This window comes from Heliangelus exortis, chromosome 12 (genome assembly GCF_036169615.1).
Source record: "Heliangelus exortis chromosome 12, bHelExo1.hap1, whole genome shotgun sequence".
Lineage (NCBI taxonomy): Eukaryota > Metazoa > Chordata > Aves > Apodiformes > Trochilidae > Heliangelus > Heliangelus exortis.
The window spans coordinates 19,028,116-19,051,657 of NC_092433.1; the positions used below are offsets into that span (position 1 = coordinate 19,028,116).

Consider the following 23,542-nt stretch of genomic DNA (forward strand, 5'->3'; position numbering starts at 1 on the left):
GGCTTCAGGGAAGCATAATATACCCCCAGGCTGCAGCATAATTGCTTTGCAGCTGTACAGGTTGTACAATAACCCACAGCTAAATCAGCCTTCATATTCTCTGTCTCTTCTGTTTAGGCAGGGTTTAGCCACTGGACCAGTGAACTGGTCCACTCCCTCCCCAGCTGGTATGGGGTTGCATGGTCTTTACTGATATTTTGTCTGTTGATGTCTCAAACCATCTACATTACCACATGCTGACGTCAATTAAATGATAAAGCATTAAAATCAAAGCAATTGACTGGCTTAAGTTGTGAGTAGTGTACACATTATACAGCTCTGATGATATTTCCATGTACAAATGCAGATGGATTAAAGAAGCAACAGAGTCTAAGAACTGTGATCGTTCTGAGAGTGCCTTTCAATCCACAAATAGAGCAGCAACATTGTTTTATCACATCATTGCTGTCAAAGACTGAAAACAGTAATTCATAAAGCCTGGAAATTGAACACCAGGTTTTACACACAGGACCAGTTGTTCAAGGAGGTTATTTGGGTTGCATAAGACTTAATTATAAAGCATTAAAACATCATTATGAAACTGACACAAATATTCCCCCATCTCATCCTGCAGTTAGGTACAACACAGGGGAAAGTAAATTGATAAAATATATGTGAAGGAAAGTGTAAATCTGAGAAGTATTTCACACAGGTACCCACAATGAGACAGAAAAATTTTGATAAGCAATCCATGCCACAGGGCACAGAGAACTTTACAATGATTTCCCCCCTCCCTTTCACTAATGGCAGTTTCAGTTTCTGTTTAACTGATGATGAAGAACATTTTTCTAACTTGGGTTCAGTCAAATCTTTATGTTCATTTTGATAGTGTGGTCTATTCAAGGAAAATGCCTGCTCATTCCTGTTAGCCTGTCCCTACAGGAGGTATAAAAGTTGCTCAGTATATGGTTTGCCACAAGAAATCTCTGAATTTTCTGACATTGAGAACAGGAACAAGGACAGCACTGTTAAAACCTACAATTTAAACTCCTGAATTAAGCCTAGATCTTGAGGTTGTTCTATCCTGATATTCCCCATCTGATTTGCTCATAAAAAAATATTTACACACTGCATAGAGTATTTACATGTGCTTCTGTATTAATTTACTAACAATAATTATAAGCACACTGTACTTTTTGAGCATCCCAGAAGGCCTTCTGCTGCTTAGCAGGAGTAAACAAAAGGAGGAGGATTTACAGTGAGGCAAAGGGAGAGAGTGCTTAAACTCTCCATGTGCAAAACATTATTACAGTGTCTGCTGGTGCAAAGTAGAATTTATGAGGCTTTTTTATTATTAAATTACAAAGTAACTAAGGCCAAGGTTTTAGAGAAAAGGAAAAAACTCATTTGTGTAGTATTTTTCTGGAGATTTCATGACAGAAAATGAAATAATGTTTTTCTGTGGCTGTAACTGAAGTACATAGCTAATTAAATACTAAAATTGTATGTGTGTTTGCTCATAAAAAAGGAGTCTGCTCTGCCTCTTTATATATGATTAAACTCTGACATGTTACAAACAGGTTAACTATTTTAACCAAAGCTTTCCATATTTCTGCTCCCATTTTATTGTGCAACATTTATAATCTCTCTGGACTACTTTACTTGCTTTTGGTCTGGAATAAACACTGAAATAAAGGGAAGTACCAATCCCTTACAGTTCTGACAGCAAATGGACACTTTGTTAAGTCAGATCATGTAGATTCTTCAGGATGATCTGGACAACTCCATCTTTTGTTATAGAAATAATGCAACTAGGCCTATTCCCCCCTAAGAGAAAGGATATTCTTTCATTTTCACTTTCTTTCTCTCATGATAATAGTTCATTCCTGATCCTCGTGCATGCAGGGTCTCTCCTCTCTAATCATCTCAGCTTTTAACATGAAAACTTCTTTATATTGTTGTTAGCTTGTGAGTATGTAAAGAGAAGTGTGCTAATAAGGAAGAAGTAATTAGTAGACTTCCCATATTACTACCCAGACAGTTTCCTCCAGCCCCACTTGTTTCTCCATCTTCTCTGCAGCTCAAACAGAGATCTTCAGCAGCTTGTATGCTCTGAGGTATGTAGAATACTTCATTTGAAGCATACACATAAGTCCTTCAAAAAATTTCCAAAGCTATTAAGTTTTTACACTGGATGGTAGAACAAAGCCTTGAACATACCTAGTCCAGTGTCCTCCCTGCACTGAATATTCATTCAAAATTTTCAGAAATAGCAGAATTCCAGCCTCCTTCATGTGACTCAGCCCCTGAGAAGTGGGATCTATCTTTGGTTTGTGCTGCTGGCCACCTTAGAGAGGGCATTCAAGGTTATCAGCTGCAGGAATCAAAAAAGAAATGCCACTGTTGGCTAATCCTAGCTCTTTTTACCTGCTCCCTCTTCATGTGTTCTCCCCACTCAGCTTCTCTGGATAATGGAGCATTAGAGTTTTGGGTTTTCTTTTGGGCAAGGAACCTCCTCCTTTGGATAAAAGTCCTGAGAAATGGACTTTCTGGAGCAGCATCACTTTTCCAGTGAGCAACTGTTTGAAAAGATTTTGTTTGCCCTTTGCTGAGTGCAGAGTCTTCCTGGCATACACTGGATTTTAGCTCAATGTAGAAATGAAATGCAGCAAAGGAAAAAAAAAAAAAAAAAAGCTTTGTGCTCTGAACTCCCACCCTGTGGAGTTTGACATGAGCTGTTTTCATGTATGTTGTATATTCTCAGTTAGTGCAATGGGAGTTCTCTTCATCTCACTTCTATCATTTGATGTGGCCACTGAGGAAAAGTGGAAAAGAAGGAGTAGAAGGGAACAATTCATGTATTAAATATAGCAATTTTGCAAGTCTAGACACTGATCTCATCACAAATGTATGTCTTGTTATCTCCTTCAGTGGATTCAGGATCAGGAGCCTCGTGGAAAACATTTTCTAAAAATTCGTTTTGATTTAAGCATTTAATGAATGGGAATTGGAACCCCTTTTGCTTTACCAGAGAGAGGTGCTATTCCCTCACCATGAGCTGAGGATCCCCAAACACTGTAGTGAATGTGTATAAACATATGTGATTCACTCCACTCAGAATTTAAATGAGGATAGCTGAGGGAAAACTGAGAAATGAGGTAGGCTGAGAGAATGCATTAGTCACATACAGCACTTGCCATGCATTAATAATCAGTAATAAGCAAATATTCATAATTTAAATCCTTTTCTGGGGACTGGACAAGCAGCATGTTTAGGGGTCAATAAAATATGTCCAATACTTGTTGGCTCCTAGGCTTACTTGTAGGACACAATTCAGCCCCATCTCTGTGAAAGATGATAATTGATTCTCTGCCAGAAAAAAAAAAAAAAAAAAAAAAAGCAGCAAAAGCAGCTCCACGTTGTAAATCCTCTCTCCCGTGCCACACTTGGTTTGGGTGTTTTGCACTCAAGTTATTGCCAGTTCTCAGAGGAACCATGGGGGAATGACTGAGCAGCAAAATGAAAAGCTGTCTTTCAGCAACCTGATGCAGAGAAAACTGAGCAGGTGTTGTGACTGGAGACTTCTAACACCACGGGGGGTGGGAGGGAGAGGAAAATTCTCTGGTAATTGCTGAGGTCTGCCCCTTGGAGCCTCCAATTCCAGAGGATCCTCCTGCTCCCGTGTGCAATGCAAGGACCCAGCAGGTTTCATTAACCAAGGGGTTGGTCTGCTCACATTTCTGTGCTGCATCTGAATTGCTCTGACTGTCTCCTGGGCAGGACTGTTCCGTGCAGCTGTCTGAGCACTCCCAGCCACCATCTGCTTCTGCCTTTCTGCTGCTGCTCCACTGTTTAAAGGCTGAGTCCAAACCTGTGAACATTTTAAGACGTTTTAAACTTTTGGGGAAAAAAATTTGTCTTGTTACTGCAGCTGGATTTAGGGAAATAGAGAGTTAAAAAAATAAAGGCAATTAATTGGTAAACAAGAGAAGTCCTCCATCCACTGATGAAATACAACATACAAAACATACTGTACTGGGAAATAGCATTTCAGCTTGAACCAATTTGAGAAGAAATGTGTCAGGGCAGTTCAACAAATTTCAATGAAACATTTCAATTACCAGAATGTCAACACTGTTTCTTTAGCTTGTACTAAAACCTTCCAGAATATCCATTATCTTAAAAAAAAAAAAATCTGGAAAAGGAATCAAGACAAAATGGATTGAAAATTCCAAAATTTGCACTGCTCTACTAACAAAGGGGGAGGCTGATGTCACTTAACTTCCATTTAGCTGAAGTCAACATGCAGTCCAAGGGAGTCATTTGCTTTTTCTTGGCAGGCCCCTCCATCTCCAATGAGATGTCTTGCTCTTAGAGTTATGAAACCTCTCCACAGTGTCTGAACACAACCTGTGTTGCAGTCAGGCCCCATGAGTAGCACCAGCAAAGAGCAACTTTGTTTGTCATGCAGCTTAGTGCCACGCTGCTTCATGCAGTGCAGAGAAAGGTAGCACAGCCATTTGTATGCTGCTAGCAAGCTTCAGATAGAACATTTTCTTATGCTATTCCAGCACTTACCACTCTATTCCCAGCTTTCTACAGCAATGTGTCCAGGTGAATAGCAATGGGATATTAATATTACTATTATTTTATTTCCTAAGTCTGGTTTTTGCAGCCTGGATTAAGTGTATCTCTGATTTTATCCTTCTTGCTTTTCTACCACAAGAAGCTCTGCATAGCTTTGATGATATGTCTTAACCCTTCTGTCTTATCAGTGTCTCTGAGCTTGTAAAGAAGTTCATTTCCTATTTTAGTTTTTAAATAGAGCACTTGAAGTGTGGGCATCAGCAATCAGAGCAATTCCAGACATCTTCGACACCATTGCTGTTAAGTCAACATGAATACAAATTAAGCTTATCTCTTGATGAAATTCTGATTTTGCTTTGGGAACCAATGGAATTGATTCCACATCTGCTAAATTTGATTAATCACTTGAGTTCCATTCCTTGCTAACAATTAGATTGTCAGAAATCAAAGGTGGGGGTTTATCTGCCTGCTTTCAGTGCCTGGTCTGAACTTGCATATTAAGACATGAAAACTGCAAAACCTGAGACTGCTGTATAGGTTTGCTTTGGGTTTTTCATCTCTCAGGCCACACCACTACTACATATTCAGTGCTAACCAAAGCCTGGTAGTACACCTTTCCCAGGGGAATGCTGAGAGCTGCAAGGACTGTTCTGTGTTCTACCTAAATGCCTTACATCCAGATTACAACTGCCTCAGTGTCTACGTGAAAGGGAGCAGAGAAGAGACTATTACAAAAGAGTAATACATTTATTATACATTTATATATATAAGTATATATATATATATAGAGAGAGAGAGGCATCTATAATACATTTAATATTTATTTGCTAACAGTAGTGGTATTTTTCTGTTTTGAGAGTTGGTTGTAGGCTTAAGTGTGCAAGCATTTCATGCTTCCTTCTGAAAAAAATGTCATTGAATGCAGGAGGAACACAAAACATTGCAGGACTCACTGGAGAGTGAGTACAGGTGAGAAGAAATGTTTGGTGATCCAGCAAAACTAATGATATTAGAATATGAAAAGTTGTACTGTCAAAGAGTTGCTAGAAAGTGCCTCAGCCTGACCTGAAGTACCTTCAGTCTTCCCTTCTCTGTGTTCTCCATGTTTCCAGTTATTTCTGTCTTCTGCCCCAGGCTGAGAGTGAGGGCAGGGGAAGCAGATGAACCCAAGATGAGGAGGGGGATACAAGGAGAAAGAAGAATGAGCGCAGTTGAGGGGAAGAAAAAGACAATGTTTTATTTTTCTTCTTAATCTTATTTTGCTTTGTTTTTCCTCTTTTATCTCTCTCTGTCATCTTTCCATTTGAAGTCAACCCACCGGGGTGTAATGAGAAGGCAGAAAGGGACCCCCATTGCTACTTGACCCAACAAAAGGCTGGCAGGCAGCAGACTGTGCACATTACGCCAGTGGAAGACATAAGAAAAATATTTTTTTCCTTTCTTTTCCTCTCTCCTTAGAGAGTTTCATAATGGAGCAAGCCAATAAACCTAATTTCATCATGTATTACTGACTACTTAATGCAATAGTGTTTAGCACATCAGATAGTGTGAGCATCAAGTAAGCAAATGAACCATATGTTCTCACGTGTGAGGAGGAATGACAGCCTCCGTGCTGCTGGGTTTAGTGCAATTTCCCTTCTACCTGACACCTCTCTAATACAATTTTAAATTGTTCCTCCTCAGCCCCTGGGAGCCTTGGTAAGGTGAACCTTTCTGAGGGGCTGTCCTGCAGGCTGATGTGACCCAAGCAATCTGTCACTCTTCTGTGTCATATGGAGCAAACCCCAGTGAATGTCAGTGCTGTGCCTTCTCTCTGTTCCCATCCCATCCCTGTTTCATGCACGTATCAGGATTTGATCCAAAGGCAGCTAATCTCATTGGAGTTTTTCCACTGACTTCAGCAGGCTGTGAATCAAGGTCCCTAATTAGGAGGTCTGCACAAAAAAATAATGAGAGAATGCAACCTTCTGTGCTTCTCTTCTAGTCCAAGTTGTACTGCCATGCACATCGTTACCGTTGCACTGTTCTGGGGTGTATTGCCATGGCATAAAAAAATGCTAGCATGGGATGGAAAACAGGCTGCACAAACAGCAAATAAAAGATAATTACTGATCTTGAAAAGTTTTCAACCTAAAAGTAACATTAGAGATAACAGTTTGGGATATTTTGGGGAGGTGATGTAAAAAGGAGAAATAAGATACCCACTAGGGTGACAGGCAGAGGGAGTGCTGCCAGTCATGCTGTAGGCATGATGAACAAAGAGTCTTCTAGGGAGGAGTTTCTTGGATCGTTGTGGACATGAATGTTGTGTGAGCAAAAGAGGAGAAAAAGCACCTTGAAAATGTGGCCTGGCCAGCATGAAGGGTTTGTAAGAGGATACTAACACCTTTGGTTCAGCCATGGCATTGTATTATAAAGAAAAGCTGTTATTTTCATAACTTAACTTTCTATGAGAACTAAAAATCTTTTCAAGTTTTACAGGAAAGGAAGATTCCACTTAGACACAAGAGGTAGAATATTACATGTTAAAAAGACAAAGTTTTCTGAGCTCACTGGCATTTTGAGCAAGCTTATGGGTCTAAGGCTTCAGTGAACACCCATATGTTCCTCATCATAATCACTCAAATGAAGCAGAAATTCAGTAGTCCAGTGGGGATTGCCCCAGGGTTTCCCACAAACTACTGGGTAGCCCAACCAGCTCCTCAGGAGAAGAAAACAGGGATTTCAGTCCTTCTGTTTTTTCATTTCCTAGAGACTATTTACCTGAGTTAGGAATTTTGAATTATTCATTCCAAAATCCCTTTCCTGGATTGATTGTTAAAAATTAATCAGTCCAACATGAGAAAAATCCCTTCTGCAAGAGCATCTCCAGCACTGTGTCCCTGTTATGCATCTCTGTGCACATGGCTGTGCTGTCCAGGGTTGCTGAAAGCAAGCCAGCACCACGCTGTGTGCCTGGTGTCACTTACATGTTGTATATACAGAATACTTTAAATTTAACACCAGGTTTTATTGTACATTTCTTTTTGAAATATGTTCTGACAAGCAGATAGGGAAAAAGATTCCTGTAAGTGAATTGAACTCCCACGCAGAGGGTAATTCAGGGCCTGATGTACAGTTTAAATTCTACTTAAGTCCCACATTAAGGGTTTTTGTTTTACATCTGGAGTGAATTTAGTTGTATGAATGACTATGTCTGAGCTCCTAATAATGTCTGAATCATCAAAATAATGATTAATGGTGCGATTAGGTTGAATAGCAGCAGTGTGGGCAAACCATCTTCTACTAAAGGAACTATTTTCTGCTGTAGCAGAGTTGGAAAGATTTCACAAAACCAGCACAACTCGTTGGCAAATAGAAAAAAATTGGCAACCTTTTGCTTTGGCAATTCACCTCATTTTCTACCTGGATTCTCACCACAGAATTTCTCAAAATTCTGGTTCCTGATTCTTTCCTTCTCTGTGCATTGCTTCTCCCCATCCTGAGGGTTGTTTTCTTTATTTTGGTTCATCACTAAGCTGGTTGGTTGGCAGGATTTTCTTTCCCTTACACATAGAGGTGCTGTTGCCCAGTGCTGCCTGGCTGCCTGCAAGTTTTGAGACATATTACTGCAATAGATTTAGACACATGTCTACAGACATGGTATTTTTGTCCCTTTTTTCTTTGATCATCAGCTAAGACCATCTGCCTCGTATTTAATACTTGAGTATGTTCAAAGCAGGGCAAAACAGCTTTTGCTATTTTATGTTAAAAGGAGTACCATCCCCTGAAAATACTGTATTTTGTCTGGAAGCTTTATGATGGAGCATAAGTCACTTCAGATCTCTGTATATATTTACATAAAATAAATATTTGTGGTCCCAAATTGCAGAGACTCTCTGCAAAAATAATGTTCCTTTTTAGGAACTGAGAGGAAATTTAGGCAATAGGAAAGAATGATTTTCCTTTCTAAGATATTAGAACAAGACTATTTGGCTAGATGGTGTCATTCTGTGTTGATCCAAATAGTTAACAGACAGTTTAATGCTGTTTATTTTATTTCCAATTAATTGTCAGTCAACTCTGAAGCTCATTTATATCAGCATGCAGATAAGGAAAATCTTCTTTTAAGCGTAGTTTATTAAATGGCAGTACTATTAGCATAGAAATTAAGTTCAGAATAGGATAAACAGGTACAAAGTTCATTACCATATAATGCAGACAGTCAGAGCTCAGATGGGACTCGCTGGGACCTTTTCCCAAATACCAGAGCTGTCATCAGGAGGTACAATTCATTCACTCAGTCAAACTTGACTCACATTTACATTTACATAAATCACTGGCAATTCAGAGTCACTGGAGAGCAGTGCTCATGCTTCTGTCCCTCCCTGACTTCCCTTTGTGTTTTTTTAATTCAGCCTCTCCTGTGCTTCCGAGGCTTTCTGGAATGAGAGAAGTCAGTTCTTGTCTCAGTGTCTGCTGGCATATCTGAAGGAATTTATAAACAATAAATCTTTTCATAGCCCAGGAAAGCAAGAGTGGTTTTTGCTCTTGAGCAGCAAAGTGAGACTGAGAAGACATGGTTTCAAATAGGATTTCTCAGATAATAAAAATTACTTTCCCCCTGATTTCATCAGATTCAGTATACTCCCTTTTTATCTGTGCAGTGCTGTGATGATGACTTCAATGACATTATGAGGTGTCAGACACTTGATGGTAGAGGAGACAGGAGAAAAGAATGAATCTTTACATTAGGTATCGGGGTTATTTCTTGAGAGGAATTATTTTATCCCCTTGAAGAGAAAGCCACCCTTCTGGCAGTGCTGAAACCTGCAGAAATAGGCTTGATTCACCCCCAGTTCTGCACCAGTTCAGCTCAACCAATTTTGGTGGGGATTTCAAAGAAATTTGTTGTTTTCAATTAATGCAGTTCACATCCATGAATTCAAATCACACATCTCTCTCAAACAGATTGGCTGAACAATACAGAAATGCACAGAAGTTACCTCTGCTGTGCTTTAAAGTCTAATGAGTTGACACCTCTTTCTTTTCTCAGATTTTGTTTTTCTATCAGCCTTGTTAAATACATGTTATTCTTTCATGCTCCTAAGATCAAAGCAAATAGCCATCAACAATCTTTTGTTCACATGAGACAACACTTTCAGAGATGGTTTGTTTGGCCTGGTTAATTAAAAGCTGTACCTATAATCCCAGCTTGGTTTCTCAAGTTCTTTACTTAAAAAGTATGTGTGACAATTTTAATGAGCTCTCACTTCTTCCCAGTCTTCTGGAGAAACATTGCAAACTCCTCTTTTTGAGCAGTACTCAAAAGAGTTTTAGGAGCTCTTGGGCTTTCTGCATGTAATGTTTATCTTGAACAGGAACAGAGTCACTCAGAGAGGACAAGGATGTGGATCAATCCCATGGAAAGGGTAGATTAAAAACAAACAAAACTTGCACGATGCTTAAAGAAACCAGGGAAAACTTCTCACAAACTGTTGCAAGGTCTGCAGAGGGTTTTGGATTAATTCCTGAAGAGAGATTTAATCCTAGGTAGAACAGTGGGGGTTGAAATCCTGGGTTACAGGTCACTTGGTGCTGGGAATGCCTGTGGTACCTCTGCTGCATCCTCCCCCTGCCCTTCCCTCTGCCACGGGCATCCTGCAGCTGAAAAACGGGCTCAGCATGGCCCTGAATGGGGCTTTAGGAGCTGTCTTGTGTTCCTGTGATCCACAAAAAGTGAACTGCATCCAACACACCCAACTTTTTGTTGGGAAAGTTCCCAGACTTGCTTCATGTAGAATGATATTTCTGTTTTTTTCTCCTTAGATGTGTGCAGGAACTTTGTATGGATTCATATAACTGAATTTCCATCTCTTCCTCATAGTAACTTTGCTTAATTGAGCTATTTACCCAGAGGTAGCACCTGTGTAATTCAGGCAGGAACACAGGCATCAAGACAAGAATTTAAGCATTTTGTAAGTCAGAATTCAAGTTTAGAGTCAGGTTTAAGCTTAAGCAATCCCTTGCTGCACTGGGGCTTTATGAGCAGCTGTGTCCTGAGCAGTTCATTTCATTCTTCCTTCTCCTCCTTCTTCCACAGGGATGTTTTTAGCAGAGCTGCTGCACATCCTGGTTTTTGTCCCTCAGCAGGCACTCAGTTACTTATTGAGGGAAGTCCAGGTTATTTTCTGGCAGACAAAATATTCACTTGTGTTATAGTGGAGAAGTTAAACTTCCTGTCTTGTCACAGGACTTGGAATTGCCTTGCCTCTGATGCAGATGCTAAGAATTATTATCTGTAACCTTCACACAGCCTAAAAGGTTGTGAAAAGTAACTGTTCTCAGCACAGAGCTGAGACGTGTGTTTCACACCTTCTTTTTAAATCACTTGTTGGAGCTTGATCCACGGCCCTTTAAAGGAAATATTCCCATTACCTTTGGAATCACAGTCTCATTATTTAGAAGACAAATGGAAGAGCATAAAGTGCAGCCCCTCTGAGCCCACCCATGGCAGAAAGTCGTGGCTCTGAGGAGGTTTATGGCAATTTTGCTGTTCATGGCAACTGGGTCTGTATTTCACACTGCTTCTCTTTTTGCCCTTGTATTTGAAATGCATCATCTTCACTTTCTGCTGTGCTCTGCTTTCTCATCCCTCTCCCAACACAGACCTCAGTATAGCTGGAAATTACTCACTTTTTTTTTTTTTTTTTTTTTTTTTCCCTTCCTCACTAACTAATTATTTTGGAGTCCTTTGTGTTTTTACATAAATTTTGCCTGAGTATCTTATTTACTGCTAGCTCCCTAATTGTCTTTAGGTAGTATGACCTGTGTTTCAAACAACTCTGAAGCTTTTATTAGCTCATGGTTCCTCCTTGCTAAGCTCTGTTTTGATCCACTGGAAGAGCCATTCCATCCTCAGCCTGCCCAGACATTGGAATGTTGTTTCAGAACAGCATTTCTTCAGAGCAAACATTATCTCATCAATTCTTGAGTGGGTTCAAACCCCTCTAAGTGGATAAATCAGGAAGCTGGGAATTATTCAGGTCTCAATTCTTAATAAGGAAGACAAGAAAAAAAAAAACCAAAAAACAACAAACATCTGAGCAGGACATGTCTGAACTTCAGAAATCCACTGGGGGCTAAACACAGAGCCTGTGCATTCAAAGATTCTCCCCTTTTTTATACTGTATTTTTACAAACTGGTTTTTTTTTCTGTGTATTTATCTACACTGGCAGCTTTTGAGGACTGGAGTTATCTTTTTCTTCCCCCTCATGCCCACTTCTGGATTCCAGTTTGTACTTGGAGCTTTCAGGTGCAATTGCAGTAAAAATACCAGAGCATCAATATTTGATGGTGAGAAAGACACGAAGGTGGCTTCTTATAACTTCTTATTAAGGTATCCAATTTATGAATATTTGCTGATTTACACTTGAATCTCTCTTGGTTCTGTTTGATGAAGCCACCATATGCTCACTAACCACTCAACTGAATCAACTACTTTATCACCAGCAGTTTCTAATGAGGGAGTTTTCTTGTAGCTGGTGCAAACCAATGTGAAGAAATGCATCAGTGATGCAAAGAAAATTGCAGAGGCAGAAGTGGAATGCTTGCAAATGCTTCTTCCCCTTTAAGCCTTCCTTTGAAATATTGTCCTTGGGTGTGTTCCCACCCTGAGGGGGAGGCACCCAGAGGCTCTTGTTTTGCATCCTGCAACTATCAGAAAGGCTCCATCCCTGCTTATTCATCTTTCCTTATCTGAGAGATGTCATTTAGTTGACACATCATTATATCGAAGAGAAGAACTTGTTGCTTCATGTTTTGCTCCTCTCCAGTTTAGTATGATGGATTACTAAACCTGAACTTATTTTCTCATTGCACTACAAATTGCTTGAAAAAAAAACACAAAAAAACCCAAAAACAAACCAGACAAACCTGCTGCAGTACCTGGTGATTATTGCCAAGGAAACAAAGATTTTTCATTCAAGCCTAAATCCCCATCTTGGCTCCAGAGCCCAGGGACAGAGTGCCTGGCACCACGGGGACTTCTCAGCTCTTCCCATTCCCAAATCCACCCCTGTGCTGCTCAGGAGCTGAGCTGTCAGCAGGGAAAGGTCAGACAAGAGTGGGAAACGTGGTGTTGGGGGGATGTAAGCAAGAAGACCTCCAGCCATCCAAGTCTGGCACTTCCCTTCAGCAGCTGAGAGGCTGGGAGTGTGCAGCAGAAAACAGAACAAGATCTGCTGTGTGTTGTGCACAGAGCTACAAGTGTATAAATACCAGAGTGGGGTGCAGAAGGACTTGAAGATATTTTTTTGTGTGTTTAATGGCTATGATATTACTGCCAGCTTCAACTGCTGCTCTTGTTATTGTTGGGGTCCTTTAATAATTCATTACATCATCCAATCTGATGTTGTTAGTAATAAATATTAAACACCCACGTTGTGATGCTTGAATTAGATATTTTCTTTTTATAAAAGGATTCCTGTGTTAGATTTAAGTGACAATTAAGAGGAATTAAAAAAAATAAAAATGCAAGTGCTTCTGTGAGTGCTGGAATGAATGAAGCCTGATCTCCTGTGGATTTGTGACTTCCAGATGGATTTAATCAGATAGAAGAAAGTGTGGTATTTAGGGGCAGCTGTTCCCTGGTTGGGTGCAGACTGGTTCTGGGATGCCTTCTAAGGACTGTGCTGTTGCAGTGCCTTACTGGCAAGAAGGGCTGCACACAGAGATTAGCCCCATTTTAAAGAAAATTTCAAGAACTTCATGCCCTTGAGCCTACTGCCCTCCTTCTAAACTTCTAAAGAAAAAAAAGCTGCAGAACTTTATCATCTACCAAGTCCAGCAGGTGGATGAGGGAACTGGCACAAAACTAACAAAACATTATAGGATAATATTAGTTTCTGTCCAAAAGTTCATCACTTCCTTAGTTCAGCATTTTGAATCTCTCTGCCTATGACAAAGATGTGTCCTGTTCACTTGTGAAGAAAATCCCAAAATCCTGAAGTGCTGTCCTTGTATGTAAAAGCAGGAAGGTGCCAGGCATGCAGTGAAAGCTTGGCTAAGGAACACAGATGCTGCTGTCTGTCCTGCCTGACATCCTAAAGCATCTCATTGACACAAAGAAGCATCTGACCAGGCTTAGTAATGAGTTTTGTCCATAAGACCCAGGAGTGGTCCTGAAATTACTATTAAATGCAATTTACCCAATACTCTGCAAACTCAGGTAAACACCATAGTGATTAATAAGGTGATCTGAGAAAGCAGTGTGTTTGATTTGCCTCCTTGGCTTGTGAAATGGCATTTCAGCCTCTCAGCAAGTCTGCTAATATCTTTTAATAATCCTGACAAAATTGCACAGTCAGCTGGGCTCAGACACAACATTTGTGTGGCACAGGAGCATTGGGATCTCAAAAGAGCCCCCGGGGTAAAATATAGCCCAGGGTAACAAGTTGCATCTTCCTTCTTTCTCTTGAGACTCTAAATTTTGCTGCAAGAAAGTCAGCCAGATCAGTCAGTGGTTCCTCCAGTCTGTCAACAGACCATTCCTAATGTAGAAATCAATAATCAGCAGAGGTAAAAGTTGGTTGAGAGATACTCAGCTCACTGTAGAAGAGAGAAAGCATAATGAAAGCATTTAAATATTACAAGTACCATTGCATTCCTATGACAGTTTCTGTAACAGAAGGGTTTTTTTTCTTTGTTTTCATTTGTTTTTTCTTTTTCCCCAGAGTCATCTTACTGGAGGATGGCAGTCTGAGACTCTCCAACATCACCAAAGCAGATGCTGGGGTGTACACTTGTGTAGCAACAAATCAGTTTGGAGTGGCCAGAAATTCTGGGAGCCTGATTGTGAAAGGTACTTTAGTATTTTCTTCTGTGCTTGATGAATATTAGAAGCTGTGTGCTTTCCTTTAATTGGAGTGCCCAAGCCTGTGCCAATCTGAGTGAATATTGACAGATTTTTACTTACAGTTTAAAGCTGAAACTTAGCTCTCCACTGCCTGCAGCAAAGAAAACCTCATAACTGCACCACTTTGATGATCAATTTGTTTATCAGGGAAGGCTCCCAAGATCCCCACAGAACCAGTAACATTAATAAGGGAATTGGCACTGCAGGGCCATTTAGGCATTGCAGGTTTAGGCTGCACTTCTGCAGGTGCTGGGCAGCCAGAGTTTGAAACAACACCAAGGCTTGGATGAGTTTATTCAGCTCATTTACAATTTATACCACACCTGAGACTGCAGAAGAGACTTGAAAGCTGGGTTGCCAAAAAGAAATAAGATGTTAGGAAGTAAGCTGAAAATCAGGTGTGTCTCTGTGCTTAGCCTAAGGCAGATGTAAGTTGCATGCACTGCATCCCTGCAGGTGCTGAAACCACCTCAGCAGCTGCTGTCTGCTACCTCCTCAAGTAACCCCAAAACAAATCACATCAAGCAAAAACTCTTCTTTGGCCCTTCACAGGACTTTGGATTCCAAATATTAAAATGCCACCCTCCACGACCCTTCTAATTGCTGCATTAATAATAAAACAAGGGATCCAGCAGGGTATCTTCCATGCTTTCAGACTATTTTGTTTATTCTGAATTAATTTTTTACTTACTTTTTCTTGTGTTAAGTTTTGGTGTAAATAAACCTTTACAACTGTTAACTACAGGCCAATGTGTAAACAGATCTTTTCCTGAAGGGAGAAAGAGGAACATCCTCTTCTCACATTGCCATTATTTTCTTCTCCATTATGTGTATGAGATAAAATATTAATTCCCTCCTTAAAAAGAAAGTGATTTCCTTCTTTGAGAGTCATCAGTGTGAACTTGTCCCATCAGGATCATTATAAGAAGCCAAGTCTTACATCCTCTAAGACAAAATGACTGATGGGATCTGATGAGATGTGTCCTTAGTTGTACTAAAAGTTTTGTATCTGTTGATTTTAAATGAGAACGAGTAAAAAAGTGGAACTTCTGAGATTATAGCAAGCATATTAATCAGTTTTGAAAAATGTCTAGTAATAAGAATGTGTGCAGTTACAAGAAGAGCATGTTATTAAATGTAATTTGTAACTCTCTTTTTCCTTAATATTCTTGGTTTCAATGACTCAGGGTGGTTACTACAGCCTGCAGGCTTGACCTCCTCCCTGACCCACTGCAGCTGGCAAAATTCTTTTTGATTCTCATCATCTGAAAGAGCAATTAGCAGGGATGCAGTGCAGCTGGGACAGTGTTACAGCACAGCTAGCAATGAATAAACCAAGAACTGTAGGGTTTAGGAAACTGACTTCATTAAGGTAATATACCATTCCACATACCACACAGATACATCCTAATGGAGCAATATGGGAAAATGGCATTAAAACATGAAAAAAAAAAATTGTTTGGCATTTATGAAGTTTATTAAAACACTGAGTAACAACATAGTATAAAAATTATCTTGTTTGCAGGGAACATTTGTTTTTGTTTCCCCTCTGGAGAAGTTTTGGCTGTTCAATTATAGGCCTCATTGCTTCAGCATTATTTTCAACTGAAATGTCAGAACTTGGAAAAGCATATCTAATGTGCAAATTAAGTTTATTGCTGCTCATTGAGTTGTTTATTCTTCGTGTGAGAAGTCTTTATTATACCTCCAGCACTCACAACATCTTATCTATTTTCTCCTTTGGAATGGGATTTGCCATATAATGCATGTCTGCAGTTGCTAAGCAAGATGGATAGATAATGGAGAACCAAGAGCTTTTAAGAAGCTTTTAAAAGTATTTGAGGTGGAAGTCTAAAGACAACCCCATAAAAGAGGAAGAAAATATCAGACAAGTGAACCACTTTACTGAAGTGGTATCTCTGGATATGAGCTGCTAGAACTAGAGATAAAAGAGGATGATAATACCATGATTAAATGGATTATTTTTGCTTGCACAGCTAGAAAACCACACCTTACACACAAACCCAGTGTAATTCACAAAAGGACAGTTTTCAGAATTGATTTGGTGAAGGTAAATGTGTTCATGCCAGTAAGAAAGCAGACTGCATATAATACTAACAGCACACAGCTATTGAGATTTGTTGTGTTATAAGAAAGAGCCTTTATGTTCTGATATTCCAAAATGCCAGCTCACTAGAGGGTTCCATGGAATGCATTTTTTCCAAAATGTTTATCTTTTCCCAGGCGAGCCATTCCAATGGTTTTAACAGAGAAATGATTGCTGGAAGTTCTATTCCTTGTAATAACATTGTAAAACAGGACTGCAGATGCCTTCTTTCTGATCTGGTTTGAGGGTGATCAAATAACAACACAAGAAATTACATGAGAGATCTAATGAGGCAACCATGATATTATTGGAAACTCCTGATGAAGTTTCAGGCAAATCCCAGCCAGTTTAATTATGATTATCTGGAGCTAATGGCCCCTTCCTGTACAGTAGACAACTGGGTTTGATAGAGGCTTTGAGACTGTCGAAAACAAAGGACACTGTTTTACATTTGTATTCTATGGGGTTTAGAATGTATCCCTTGAATCTCATTACAAATTCTCTGCAGTCCTTTTTGTATCATTCTTGCTTAGTCTTCCTTCGACCTTTCCGTAGAACTAAATTGATTTTATTTATAGTATTTTACTTATTTATAGAATGCTGTAATTGTACACAGTGCATTGCAGGAGAGTTGAAATGCACCAGTCCTGGTGAGCATCCACCCAGTGCAGAGGAGCAGGAGTTACCAAATGAGGTGGATGAAGTTTTGGGGCAGCAGAGGTGCCCTGGGTCTCGTGCAGGGCAGGAATGTGAAAGAACAATTTGAAGGACAAGGGAGTATTTGACACATGGAAAATTCAGTAGTGGCACAAAGTTTTATTAATGCTGAATGAACTAAAGCAGCAAAGGTGAATTGCATCCCTGGGACAAGTGCCTTGGTTGGGAGTTTAGCAGGACACCCAAATCAAAGGGTATCCTGTGGCTGTCATCAAAGCAGAGCAGAACAGATACATCCAGGTCAGCTTTAAGCAAGAGAGATGAAATACCAGCAGCAGTTTATACCTGGCAGCAAGGAGCTCAGGCTCTGAGGTCTGACTGGGAGTGCTGAGGAGCTTGGACCCTGCAACCCCTGTTTCCTCAGCTCCAGACTCTGACCTTGCCCATGGAAAGCTCATGATCCCTGTTAGGGCCAGGCCTCTCCATGCCCACAGCCTGCAGGAGACAGAACTGCAGAGGTGACCCCTGGAGTCATTTCAGTTCCACCTCCTGGTTCTCCAAACTCCATCAGGTCAGACCCCAGAGCTACATGAGGGGAGGCACAGCCCAGGCTGATTTGCCAGACCCTTTGAGACCTTCTTGTAAATCAGGCCCAACTTTTGCATCTTTTCTGAGAGCAGAGATGTAGAGACATCTCTCCTGCACAGCTCAACACCGAGCAGACAAAACCCAAGTGGAATCTGGGGTAAAAGATGCTGTAAACATTCAAAGCAATGTAGAATTTCCACTTGGAGGTTGATTGTGATATTCAGAGGAAGACTTTGCTGCTTTCATGTCACACTTGACTTGCTTTAGGAGCTCAGAGTAGGGATGCACAAGGTTTATAGGTTTAGGGAAGGAAAGTCTTACAGGGTGACTTTGAAGGAAGAGATAACAAGTTTGGAGGACCATATCAGGCCAGGAGATCACACCTCTCCACTTGCTAGTGGCAAAGAGGAATTCCAGCTATCGTGAAAGGAACTTTCCAATTTTTAATGTATACCAGTGTATTTCCTTTTTTTCTTTTTTTAACATATGCAGCATTATTACAAGTAATAGAATTTCTCTCCTCTTTCAGAGTGTTATTCATGCAGTTCTATTTCTGTTCTGAGAATAAGATACACAGTAGAAAAAGCAAGAAAAGAAAACTTTGTGAGGGTTGTCTGTAGTTCCCAGATACTTTTCAACATTATTCAGGATTATTCTATTAAGGTTACCTGCACTTCACAATGGAATTACTTCATTTGAGATTTAGGGACACAAGTTCTTTGCCAGCATGTGCTGGAATCAGTGGAGTTGTGCCAACAAAGAATATGGCCCTCAAATCATCTGGAATTTATTGCATCTGACACACTGCTTCCAGGGAGAGGAAGAGATTTCTGTAACCTAATGATTGAGTGTCTTCAAGACAGTCACCTGAGGCCTTCACATTTCTGCAGCCCTTGACTTCAGACAGACTGATGGAACTGCCACACTGATAGTTTTACATGGCTGTGAAGAGCAGTCAGAGCACACACAAAGAAGTCTGAGAAAGTGGGTGCCAAGTCTGAGCTCTAACAGTGAGAACCTCTGCCACGCTCATAATTATATCAGAAAAAAAACCCATTTGTCTATACCAATAAAAATCAGGTAAGTTGTTTTCCTTGGAAAATGTTACTTGATGCCTGCAGCAGTTATATCACTGAAACTAGTGAGAAATAGTGTTATTTTAAAAGGTTGGAAGGAGGTGCAACATTCTACCTTGTTTCTACCTTTTCCCTGCCTGAACAGTCTCACCCAGTGCAGCTCAGGTGCTGGGGAGAAGCCCTTTGAGTTTCAGGCTGTGTTGCCTGTTGGTACCCACAGAGTAATCAGTTACTGCACAAAGATGTGTCTGAAGCTGAGGGGTTGGATGCCCCATCAGACATCAGCCCTTCAGAACCAAGTAAAAGCAAAACCCTGAGGATTCACATACATTTCTTACACATTGGGTTAAGGCAGACTAAACGTTGAACTGATAGAGCTTGTGCAAATTTTCTTCTCCTCTCATGTTATTTTCAGAACATATTAATATTATTGAATAGATTCTGCTCTCATTTTATTCATATGCCTCTAAAATCTCACCATTTTATAACACTTTCATGCACAAAAGCTTCATTCAAGGGAATTGCTTACAACAAAGTGGTTGTTATCTCTAATCTATCTGCCAGTCATATCAACACAAGTGAAGCCACATAAACCTATTTCTTTCCCCTTCAGTGAGCTATTACTTCCCTTAAGAAGAGCCACAAGTTTGTGCAAGGGGTTAAAAAAGATTACATAAATAGTTTTTCTGTCTGTGGAGAGATCTTTGAAGCTGTGCAGTAAACTACCACGAGCATTAATATAGATTAAGGATCTCAAAGTCTAAAGCAAGCAGATGAACAGCAATTTTTGCTTCTGCTGCAGTTTCCTATAAGGAGAGATTTTCAAGTCTAAAGAACCGTGGTCGTATTTTTAACAGGCTCAATAATGCAGTCTGCACTTTTTGAGCTGAAATCTTATCTAGTGGGCTTTACAAAGCAATGTAAGAATAATTTAGCACATTGCCCCTGACATCTGCTCACTCCCAGAGCACGCAGTGGGCTCCTGTTGATACTGCAAAAGTAACAAGGCTACACACAGGTAAGAGTGCTCTGAAATCATCACCCTGTTAGACACCATTTTCTTTATTACAGAACATTTGGGCCAATTTTAAATCACTTTGCAAATGCTCCAAAACTAATTCAGAATCTACTATTCCAATACACGTTTTAATAAACAGGGTTTGGTTGGGTGTTTTGTTGGGTTTTTTTTTTTTGTCTCCACAGAGAGGACTGTAATTACAGTTCCACCTTCTAATATGGATGTAACTGTTGGAGAAAGCATTGTCCTCCCATGCCAGGTTTCTCATGACCCTTCTGTGGCTGTGGTGTTCACGTGGTCATTCAATGGCAGCAGAATTGATTTTAATCAAGGGATGCCTCATTTTTAAAGAATTGGAAGAGTAAGTTTCTGAAACTCCTCAGTGCTTAATGAAACTTATTTGCCACAGCCTTTGGACGACACTAATATTTATCATAAGGCTTCCATCACTGTTTATATGCATGGCAAATCACTGTTTCTTTACAAGGGCTGCAGCAATTTATTTTTCTTTCTTAAATTTCATAAAGGCGCTTGAGTTATTTGCGAAGCCATAATAAAAATGTCCACATGAAAGAAACTGATGATAGCTATGAATATTTTAATTTAAAAGCTGAATTTTTTATTAATATTGAGCAATTTATAAAAATGTCCAGTATGGAAAGCATGTTGTGAGTGATTAGTTTACTTTCTTTGTATCTCCAGGAATCTATTGGGGATTTGATGATAAGAAATATTCAGCTACATCATTCTGGGAAATATGTGTGCATGGTACAAACAACTTTAGACAGTCAATCTGCAACAATAGATATAATTGTAAGAGGTATGTCTGTTAAATGTAGACACATTTATCTTCTGGAGGAATTAGGAATTCTTAGCATCAGCTGTTGTTTAAATGATTCCCAGAATATCAATAGTGAAATGCTACATCTCCTGTACCTTTGGCCCCAAAATTGGATTGAGATGCTGGGCAGCATTATCCTGGTGTGCAGCTGACCCAGGAGAGCTGCACAGCTCTGCCACGGCCTCTTCAGAAAATAAACTTTTGTGGCCACACAGGTCAATGTGGCAGGGCACGGGGACAGCAGGCTGCTGTCACTGGCTCCTTGCTGGGCTTGTCTGGGTCACTGCACAGGCTGGGAAAAAAAAACAAGAGGCTTGGTGCCTTTCCACTGTTTGGAGATAATATGGAAAATTATTTCCTATGGCCAACTAATTAATGCTTTTGCTGCCAGCAGCAAGAGAAATGCTGGGATGGGAGCAGAAGCTCCAAACTCTAACAGAAATCTGTGCAAGGCACCATTTTGAATTCTTTCTAAACCTCAGTTATGATTAAATTCAACAGGAGTTCTGAAGATGTTGGATAGTTCAAGAAAAGGCACACTGGGTATCCTTGTTAGAAAAAAAAAAAATAAATCATTCCCTTATTCATATCAGTAACGTAACAACATTTATTTTCCTAAATCAGAACCCCTCATTAATTAGAAAAATGTGACACAGGCATGAAGCCATCATTTAGAGATTGTGCTGCCTGTGTGAAACTGCAGCTTCCTGAATAATGCCACTGACTGGAGAAAGCAAGAGTTGCCCAACCCAACCCAGTGATGAATCTTTGATTCCTGCTACCTTAATCTTAAAATGCTAATTGTATCAGGCCCCCCAGGTCCACCAGAAGATGTGAAAGTTGAACATATTTCTAGTACTACTGCTGTGCTATCCTGGAAGTCTGGAATAGATAACAATAGCCCAGTCCAGATCTACAGTGTTCAGATGAGGACTCCTTTCTCAGTGGGATGGCAGGCAGTTGCAACAGGTGAGCAATTTGTCCTCTGTTTTTTGCATCTGCTATTACATACTCCAAAGCCACATCACCACTGACATGTTTGTTTTGCCTTTAGACCCTGAGGTCATTAATGGCAGGACTCACAAGGCAACAGTGGTTGAATTAAGCCCTTGGGTGGAGTATGAGTTCCGTGTGGTTGCCAGCAACAGTGTTGGAATTGGGGAGCCCAGCAGACCATCAGCTCTCCTGAAAACTAAAGCAGCAGGTAAGTCCCTGCTTTCCAACAGTTTTTTCCACACAGGCTCGTGGCCAGCTCCCAGCAGTGAGAATTTCACTGCAGCAGAGCCACTTCTTCCTGCAGGGTTACTACTCCCAGACTCCTCTGACATCTGTGGAGCTGTGGCTTCATGCCAGCAGACCTGCAAGGGTTTCTTGAACATGACTGAGGTACCACGTGGTTTTGGTCTCTGCTTTGGAGATGGCTTGGACCAGCAATAAAGGCTGGAGCCTATTATGCTTCCTCCCTTTGATATGTCCCAAAATATATCTAATCCCCATGCCTGAACACAAGCTTTCATTCAGGCAATTGGGGACCAGCATTTGTTTTCTTCCAATTATAACCTTGTTTATCCACTGCTCAGGGACTTGCAGAGAGGATGCTAAAGCTCTGAGGCCCAGGCTGGCACCAGCCTCTAATGCCTTTGCTGCAGAGCCTCTTTGATATCTGAGCATCAGGAGGGACAGGAGGAAATAAATTGCAGCATCCAGAGCCCAGTGAAACTAATAGCTCCCACTGACTCCAGGACAGGATCCTTGCTATCTGTCTGTCTGACCTTTACACATTTATCTTCTGGGACTGGGAACCTCATAGGAAGAAGGCTCATTCTTGGATGACCGACACTGTCAGTCCTTTCACCTCCTCAGTTTGGTACAATTTATTTGAAGCTTAAACCTTTGCTTTGTTTCATGTTTCTCCCAGCCCCCTGCTTATCAACTCTCTCTCTCTCCTATAAAAATCAGTATTTCGAGGATGGGAAGCAGTTAAAATTGGAAGCAGCTTTTACAATCCACTTGCTCTTTTCTGTTTGTCTCATTTGCCAAGCTTTGAAATCTGTCACCCTGCATTTCAGGACAGAACTCACAATACAGTACTGTACATTAGACAGCAGGAAATGCAGATATCCTTAGAAAGGCAGCCCATTTCTTACTCAGAATACCTACAGTATTTGTCCCAAGGCAGAATTACTTCAAAATTTATTAAATCAGTACATTTAAATGTAGTAAGTTCTTTTTTCTATTGTTGAAGCAAAACCTTATACTGAGTATGGATGCCAGGAAAAAACCCTATTTGATAATTAGAACACCAATTCTGATAGATTTTGCAAGATTTCCAGGTGACCCCTTCCACCCACAAGGAATAAGGGGCAATGGGAAAAGGAAAGGCTACTGGAGGCAGGAAAAGGCTGATTTTCTAGATTTCCCAACAGAACATCCAAGACATGTTCTCTATGACATGATTAATCATGAAGTCAAAATTAGTCTTAAGAAGCTCATTCTTGCTGTAGCCACCATGGGGCTTTCTAAAGTCTGATACTCAAAACCACCTAGACAGTCAGTAAAAGCTTTCATCTTCTAAAGCATCTTTTTATTAGAGGGATTCACAAGATTGGGGCTAAAAAAACCCCCAAAAATGTATATTTAATTGCATTATTTATCATGGCAATAGCACAAGAATATTGTTTCCTTCCAGTGCAGTGCTATCTGAAGCTTAACAAAAGGAACAGAAAGACCCACTTGAGGTTGTATTTGCTGAACCCCTCCACTGCTGTAAATCATTCTGTCTGAAAACATTGC

The 23,542-nt window shown here is 40.3% G+C and overlaps 1 protein-coding gene across 1 annotated transcript in view; it reads left to right on the forward strand.

Moving 5' to 3' along the window:
• The window catches only part of CNTN6 (contactin 6), a 75,353-nt gene that overhangs the window by 39,843 nt on the left and 11,968 nt on the right, over positions 1 to 23,542 (forward strand). Inside the window, 5 exon segments of the mRNA XM_071756333.1 lie at positions 14,281 to 14,408; positions 20,094 to 20,269; positions 20,611 to 20,728; positions 21,560 to 21,718; positions 21,804 to 21,953. Coding sequence (XP_071612434.1) covers positions 14,281 to 14,408; positions 20,094 to 20,269; positions 20,611 to 20,728; positions 21,560 to 21,718; positions 21,804 to 21,953 — 731 coding nt within the window.